General features: G+C 45.5%; 1 protein-coding gene across 1 annotated transcript; it reads left to right on the top strand.

The window, feature by feature from the left end:
• Positions 1-485: 485 nt before the first annotated feature.
• LOC136516494 (uncharacterized) lies at positions 486-2,253 on the top strand (the record flags this gene model as incomplete). Its single annotated transcript, XM_066509897.1, has 1 exon — positions 486-2,253. A coding segment is annotated over exon 1 (1,737 nt), but the record flags the coding sequence as incomplete, so codon positions are not given.
• Between the last annotated feature and the right edge of the window lie 6,663 nt (positions 2,254-8,916).

Genomic DNA, 8,916 nt, shown 5'->3' with positions numbered 1-8,916 from the left:
TTATAATCATATTGCAAAAGTTCAGTTTGTGCTACTTGTCGAAAAGAAAAGAAAAGAAAAGAAAATATAAAAGAAAAAGAAAGGAAAAGGAGGAAAGAAAGAAAGAAAGAAAGAAAAAAGAAGGGTTAAGTTGATGCTATTTACTCTCATCATTTCCATTGTTTGCTACTGTCCGGTGACAACATTTGTGTCTAGGCTCGCGTCTCTAGCACGGGTTAGCCTAGGACCAGCACGATACTATCTTTGAACACTTATTCAACTTGCATTGACTAACGTGGTTCCAGCTGTACCTTGATTTTTTTAAGCCACCTACAGCTCCACAAATTATCTACAACATCACAGGGTTCTACTTGCTACTACTTGTGTTGTTCTTGTCGTCGCCAACACCATCTGCATAACAAGGTAAGGACATGTAAGAACTCGGTTGCACATGCTGAGAGAATGAAAATTGTTGCCACCTAATTCAGTTAGTTGGTAGGACATATTTTCTTGTGATTCCCTTGCTACATACTAACCATGGCAGGAGAAGGTGAAAGGACCCCTCCACAATCACCTCGATCAAAAGCCTTGCTGCAACACTTTGAACGCAAAGTGAGGCTCCATGCTGAACACCTTGATGAGGATGTTCGTGTCACCAATGAGCGCCTTGGTCAATTGGAGACGGCTCAGATTGAGACCAACACCAAGTTGGCTTCCTTGGAAGGCACTCTTGGTTCTGTTAATACATCTCTTGTAGGTGTCTTGGAGCGATTGGAGAGGATGGAACAGAATCGCTGTGATGGTTTCAAACGACGCAATCACAACAACAACAACACCATGGGCAGTGCTGCTGGTCATGATGAAGAAGAATATACAACGGACACTGAGCTTGATGAGGAGCTGAATGGTCATCGACGCATCGAACAACATCGCCGCCGCCATGAGACAGGTCCTCGCCGACCACGGCAAGAGGTACATGCCGATGACTCATTTGGCAAGATTAAATTCACCATACCTGCTTTTGATGGGAGGTATAATCCTGATATGTACCTTAGTTGGGAATTAGCTGTTGATCAGAAATTTACTTGCCATGATTTCCCTGAGGACAAACGTGTTAGGGCTGCAACTAGTGAGTTTACTGACTTTGCCTCTGTTTGGTGGTCTGAATACCATCGTAAGAACCCAAATAACACACCAACTTGGGATGCTTTGAAACGGGTCATGCGGGCCAGATTTGTTCCTTCTTATTATGCCCGTGATCTTTTACATAAGTTGCAACAATTGAGGCAAGGATCCAAATCTGTAGAAGAGTACTATCAAGAGCTACAAATGGGTATGCTTCGTTGCGGGCTAGAGGAAAATGAGGATGGTGCCATAGCTAGATTTATGGGTGGGCTGAACCGGGAGATTCAGGACATTCTAGCTTATAAGGAATATAATTCTGTCAATCGTTTATTTCACCTTGCTTGTAAAGCTGAACGAGAAGTGCAGGGACGACAAGCTAGCATGAGGGCTAACATTCCTGCAGGTCGTGCTAGCCCGTGGACACTCTCCAATGCTGCTGCACCGTCAACGCGTGCACCCCCACAATCTTCCTCGACCATCAAGCCACGCTCCTCTACAACAAATTCTGTACCATGCCCAAGTGAACCAACTAGAGGAGCAACGGCTACATCTGCCAAGAGTTCATCCTCGGTGGTATCCACGGGGAGAACAAGGGATATTCAGTGCCTACGCTGCAAAGGATATGGCCACGTACGCAAGGACTGCCCAAGCACACGTGTGATGGTTGTGCGAGCTGATGGTGGGTATTCCTCTGCTAGTGATTTTGATGAAGAAACATATGCTTTGCTTGCTGCTAACAATGTAGCGAAAGGAGATGATTTCCAACAAGACGAAGAGCACATTGGGGCTGAAGCTGCTGAGCACTATGAGAGCCTCGTGGTGCAGCGGGTGCTAAGTGCCCAAATGGAGAGGGCTGAACAAAATCAGCGCCACACTTTGTTTCAAACCAAGTGTGTGATCAAGGAACGCTCTTGCCGTGTGATCATAGATGGAGGAAGCTGCAACAACTTGGCAAGTGCTGAAATGGTGGAGAAGCTTTCATTGAGCACAAAACCACACCCGCAGCCTTACTACATTCAGTGGCTTAACAGCAGCGGCAAGGTGAAGGTAACCCGATTGGTAAGGGTAGAGTTTGCCATTGGTTCTTATCATGATTCCATTGACTGCGATGTTATGCCTATGCAAGCATGCTCTATGTTGTTAGGTAGACCATGGCAGTTTGATAAAGATTCCTTGCACTCTGGTAAAACAAATCAATACTCTTTTGTGCAAAATGACAAGAAGATTGTGTTGCACCCCATGTCCCCTGAGTCTATTCTAAGAGATGAACTTGCTAGATCTAGCAAACTTAAGAATTAGGCTGTTGCTAGTGAAAATCAGATTGTCGCTAATGAACTTGAGAAACATAAGAAGAAGTCTAGCAAATCTGTTCATCATAATAAAAATGAGATCAAGCTGAAAGGCTCTTGTTACTTTGCCACCAAATCTGATTTGGATGAGATTGATGCTAGTACTACTGTTTGCTATGCTTTGGTTTGCAAAGAAACTTTATTTTCACTCGAAGATACATCTATTTCTTTGCCTCCTGCTGTCACTAATCTTTTGCAGGAGTATGCCGATGTTTTTCCAAAGGAGGTACCACCGGGGCTGCCACCAATTCGAGGGATTGAACACCAGATTGACCTCATCCCTGGGGCTTCCTTGCCTAATCGTGCGCCGTATAGGACCAACCCAGACGAGACAAAAGAGATTCAGAGACAAGTACAAGAATTGCTCAACAAAGGTTATGTGCGTGAGTCTCTTAGCCCTTGTGCCGTTCCCGTGCTTTTAGTTCCTAAGAAGGATGGATCATGGCGCATGTGTGTTGATTGTAGAGCGATAAACAACATCACAATCAGATATCGTCATCCTATTCCAAGGTTAGATGATATGCTTGATGAATTGAGTGGCTCAATTGTGTTCTCTAAAATTGATTTGCGTAGTGGTTACCACCAGATTCGTATGAAGCCAGGAGATGAATGGAAAACAGCGTTTAAAACTAAGTTTGGTTTATATGAATGGCTTGTCATGCCCTTTGGATTGACTAATGCACCCAGCACTTTCATGAGATTAATGAACGAGGTTTTACGCTCTTTTATTGGCAGATTTGTAGTGGTATACTTTGATGACATCTTGATATATAGTAGATCATTAGAGGAACATCTTGATCATTTGCGTGCCATTTTCAATGCTCTACGGGATGCACACTTGTTTGGCAATCTTGAGAAGTGCACCTTTTGCACAGATCGAGTCTCTTTTCTTGGATATGTTGTGACACCGTAGGGAATCGAAGTTGATCAAGCCAAGGTTGAGGCCATACACAGCTGGCCTGTTCCCTGCACGGTCACACAAGTGCGGAGTTTTCTAGGACTTGCTGGTTTCTACCGTCGATTTCTGAAGGACTTCAGCACCATTGCAGCCCCGCTGCATGAACTCACCAAGAAGGGTGCAACCTTCACTTGGGCTGCAGCCCAACAGGATGCTTTCAACACGCTCAAAGATAAGTTAACTCATGCACCGTTACTCCAACTTCCTGATTTCAACAAAACCTTTGAGCTTGAATGTGATGCTAGTGGAATTGGGTTGGGTGGTGTGCTGTTACAAGAGGGAAAACCTGTGGCGTATTTCAGTGAAAAGTTGAGTGGCCCTAGTTTGAACTATTCTACTTATGATAAGGAATTGCTTGCTCTAGTTTGGACTTTGGAAACATGGCAGCATTATTTGTGGCCCAAAGAGTTTGTCATACATTCTGATCATGAATCATTGAAACACATCCGTAGTCAAGCAAAACTGAACCGTAGACATGCCAAGTGGGTTGAATTCATCGAGTCCTTTCCTTATGTCATCAAACACAAAAAGGGGAAGGAAAATATAATTGCTGATGCTTTGTCTAGACGTTACAACATGCTTTCACAACTTGACTTTAAAATCTTTGGTTTGGAAACTATTAAGGAACAATATGCACATGACAATGATTTCAAAGATGTATTGCTGAATTGCCAAGAGGGGAAAACATGGAACAGATTCGTCCTCACCGACGGGTTTGTCTTTAGAGCTAACAAGCTATGCATTCCAGCTAACTCCGTGCGTTTGTTATTGTTGCAGGAAGCGCATGGAGGAGGACTCATGGGACATTTTGGTGTGAAAAAGACAGTGGACATCCTTGCTGGTCATTTCTTTTGGCCCAAGATGAGGAGAGACGTGGAGAGGTTCGTTGCTCGCTGCACAACATGCCAGAAAGCTAAGTCACACCTTAATCCTCATGGTTTATACATGCCTCTTCCTATTCCAAGTGCACCATGGGAAGATATTTCAATGGACTTTGTTTTAGGACTGCCTAGAACAAAGAAGGGGAGGGATAGTGTGTTTGTTGTTGTGGACAGATTTTCTAAAATGGCACATTTCATACCATGTCATAAGGGCGATGATGCTACACATGTTGCTGATTTGTTCTTTCGTGAGATTGTTCGATTGCACGGTGTGCCTAACACCATTGTTTCTGATCGGGATGCAAAATTTATTAGTCATTTTTGGAGAACTTTGTGGGCTAAGCTAGGGACTAAGCTTTTATTTTCCACTACTTGTCATCCCCAAACTGATGGACAAACTGAGGTTGTCAATAGAACATTATCTACTTTGCTTAGGGCTGTTTTGAAAAAGAACATAAAAATGTGGGAAGAGTACTTGCCTCATGTTGAGTTTGCTTATAATCGTTCACAGCATTCTACCACTAAGAAAAGCCCTTTTGAGATAGTTTATGGGTTTGTGCCACGTGCTCCTATTGATTTGTTACCTCTTCCGACCTCGGAGCGAGTGAACTTTGATGCTAAACAACGTGCTGAACTGATCTTAAAATTGCATGAAACCACTAAAGAGAAAATAGAGTGCATGAATGCAAAGTATAAACTAGCTGGTAGCAAAGGGAAGAAACATGTCATTTTTGAACCTGGTGATCTAGTTTGGCTCCATTTGAGAAAAGATAGGTTCCCTGATTTGCGAAAGTCTAAGTTGCTGCCTAGAGCCGATGGTCCTTTTAAAGTGTTAGAAAGGATTAATGATAATGCGTACAAACTTGAGCTACCTGCAGCTTTTGGGGTTAGCCCCACATTTAACATTGCAGATTTGAAGCCATATTTGGGAGAAGAGGATGAACTAGAGTCGAGGACGACTCAAATGCAAGAAGGGGAGGATGATGAGGACATCCCTTCCATGGATACAACCACACCTGCTGCACAACAAGGTCCGATGACAAGAGCTCGAGCACGACAACTTAATTATCAGGTAAAGTCGTTCCTTGCTGTTCATACAAACTCGTCTCAGAATTGGATGCTACTAAATCATGGTGATGATTGTCTTATTCTTAGGAATGATGGTCAAGACTCCATTGCCTCATGTTTAGACCCCATGATGAGGATGGAGCAGCCGAACAAGTGGGAATCATCATTAATGGGGCGCGCAGCTCATCTCAAGACAGCAGGGGACACTCCATCAAAAGTACCATAACTCCTTGATACGAGATCCAATGAAGCTGGTTTTTGACTTGTTGGAAAGAGCGCGTCGTCCTCTTTCACATGGGTCCAACCCCACTATCAGAATCTACCGAAGCTGTGCGCAGCAAGCCAAAGGACGCAGAGACCTACAGCTTGGGCTTGGGCCTTGTACTGACTACAGCCCTTTGAGGGACGCCCAGATTAGGGTTTCCCACTCCCCCTTGTGCTCTCCTCCTTATAAATAGAGCCAGCAGCCATCAGAATGAGGGTGGGTTTTGTTTAGATGCAAGATAGCTGCTGCTTCTTCCTTGTAAACGCGTGTGTCGGCTAGACCACCCGATTTGCTTGTTTCAAGACCCCAACTTGTGATTCAGATTCAGCCTTTGGCTTAAATCCGTGAGTTATTTGCTTGTTCATCTTGTTCTTGCTTGTTCTCGGTTGCTTGCAGGTTCTTGGTGTTCTTGGCACGGCAAGAACATCACAATCGGAGCCGGTGTACCTGTTGCTAAGGCGCAGCAACCTTGTGGCCGTTGTAGTCGGACAGCCAACGCCGAATCCACCCCAAATCGAGTTTATCCACACTCACCAAAAGATCAGGAACAACCCCTTGTCCCATCATAGGAGTACCATCAGGTGCTTCCAAAATGATTTCCGAGCCTATGGTACGTTCAGCGCAAACCGCGCACCTATCTTGTGTCAAGGTTTGCACTCTCTCCAAACGGACTGAGAATGAGCTTCCACTTGAGCCTTGTCACCTAGAAGTACCATCAGGTGCGTCTGAAATAATTTTCGAGCCTATGGTACGTTGGGCGCAAACTGTGCACCTAACTTGCGTCAAGATTAGCACTATCTCTAAACGCACCAAAACGAGCTTGCACTTGAGCCTCGTCTCCTACGAGTACCATCGGGTGCGTCCAAAACGGTTTCGGAGCCTATGGTATGTTTGGCGCAAACTGTGCACCTGTCTTGCGCCGACACTAACACCATCTCCAAACGGACCAAAACGAGATTCGATATGACCCAGGTCACCTAGGAGTTGCATCGGGTGCGTCCAAAATGATTTCCGAGCCTATGGTACGTTCGGCACAAACCGTGCACCTAACTTACGTCAAGGTTAGCACTATCGCCAAACGGACTGAGAACGAGCTTCCACTTGAGCCTCGTCACCTAGGAGTACCATCAGGTGCGTCCGAAATGATTTCTAAACCTCTGGTACGTTTGGCGCAAACCATGCACCTATCTTGCGTCAAGATGAGCACTATCTCTAAATAGACCGAAAGGAGCTTGCACTTGAGCCTCGTCACCTAGGAGTACCATCGGGTACGTCCAAAATGGTTTCTGCGCCTATGGTACGTTTGGCGCAAACCGTGCACCCATCTTGCACCGACACTAACACTGTCTTCAAACGCACTAAATAGCGATTCCATAGGACCCACGTCACCTAGGAGTACCATCAGGTCCATCCAAAATGATTTCTGAGCTTATGGTACGTTCGGCACAAACTGTGCACCTAACTTACATCAAGGTTAGCACTATCTCCAAACAGACCAAGAACGAGCTTCCACTTGAGCATCGTCACCTAGGAGTACCATCAGGTGTGTCCGAAACGATTTCTGAGCCTATGGTACGTTTGGTGCAAATGGTGCACCTATCTTACGTCAAGATTAGCACTAGCTCTAAATAGACCAAAATGAGCTTGTACTTGTGCCTCATCACCTAGAAGTACCATCGGGTGCGTCCAAAACGGTTTCTGAGCCTATGGTATGTTTGGCGCAAACCGTGCACTTGTCTTGCACCGACACTAACACTGTTTTCAAATGCACCGAATTGAGATTCCACATGACCCACGTCACCTAGGAGGACCATCAGGTGCGTCCAAAACAATTTCTGAGCCTATGGTACATTCGGCACAAACCGTGCACCTAACTTACGTCAAGGTTAGCACTATCAACAAACGGACTGAGAACGAGCTTCCACCTGAGCCTCGTCACCTAGGAGTACCATTAGGTGAGTCCAAAATGATTTCCGACCCTATGGTACGTTCGGCGCAAACCATACACTTATATGCATAAAGATTAGCATAATCTCTAAACGGACCGAAATGAGCTTGCACTTGAGCCTCATCACCTAGGAGTACCATCGGGTGTGTCCAAAACGATCTTTGAGCCTATGGTATGTTTGGCACGAACTGTGCACCTATATTGCACTAACACTAACACCTTCTCCAAACGCACCGAAACGAGATTTGACATGATCCACGTCACCTAGGAGTACCATCAGGTGCGTCCAAAACGATTTCTGAGCCTCTGGTACGTTCGGCACAAACCATGCACCTATCTTGCGTCAAGGTTAGCACTATCTCCAAACGGACTGAGAACGAGCTTCCACTTGAGCCTTGTCACCTAGGAGTACCATCAGGTGTGTTTGAAATATTTTCCGAGCCTATGGTATGTTCAGCGCAAACTATGCACCTATCTTGCGTCAAGATTAGCACTATCTCTAAACGCACCGAAACGAGCTTGCACTTGAGCCTCGTCTACTAGGAGTACCATCGGGTGCGTCCAAAACGGTTTCGGAGCCAATGGTATGTTTGGCGCAAACCGTGAACCTATCTTACACCGACATTAACACCATATCCAAACGGACCGAAACGAGATTCGATATGACCCACGTCACCTAGGAGTTCCATCGGGTGCGTCCAAAACGATTTCCGAGGCTATAATATGTTCAGCGCAAACGTATGCTTCAAGATTCGCTCTATCTCTCAATGGAACGGAACGAGCTTGCACTTGAGCCTTGTCACCTAGGAGTACGATCGAGTGCGTCCAAAACAGTTTCTGAGCCTACGGTATGTTTGACGCAAATCGTGCCCCTGTCTTGCACCAACACTAACACCATCTCCAAATAGACCGAAATGAGATTCCACATGATCCACGTCGCCTAGGAGTACCATCAGGTGCTTCCAAAACGATTTCCGAGCCTATGGTACGTTCAGCGCAAACCGTGCACCTATCTTGTGTCATGGTTAGCACTCTCTCCAAACAGACTAAGAATGAGCTTCCACTTGAGCCTTGTCACCTAGAAGTACCATCAGGTGCGTCTGAAATAATTTCCGAGGCTATGGTACGTTCGGCGCAAACTGTGCACCTATCTTGCGTCAAGATTAGCACTATCTCTAAACACACCGAAACGAGCTTGCACTTGAGCCTCGTCTCCTACGAGTACCATCGGGTGCGTCCAAAACGGTTTCGGAGCCTATGATATGTTTGGCGCAAACCATGCACCTGTCTTGCACCGACACTAACACCATCTCCAAACGGACCAAAACGAGATTCGATATGAC

Source organism: Miscanthus floridulus, chromosome 17, assembly GCF_019320115.1.
Source record: "Miscanthus floridulus cultivar M001 chromosome 17, ASM1932011v1, whole genome shotgun sequence".
NCBI lineage: Eukaryota > Viridiplantae > Streptophyta > Magnoliopsida > Poales > Poaceae > Miscanthus > Miscanthus floridulus.
Note: the sequence above shows the minus strand (reverse complement) of the source record. Positions and strands in the feature narration are given on the sequence as shown.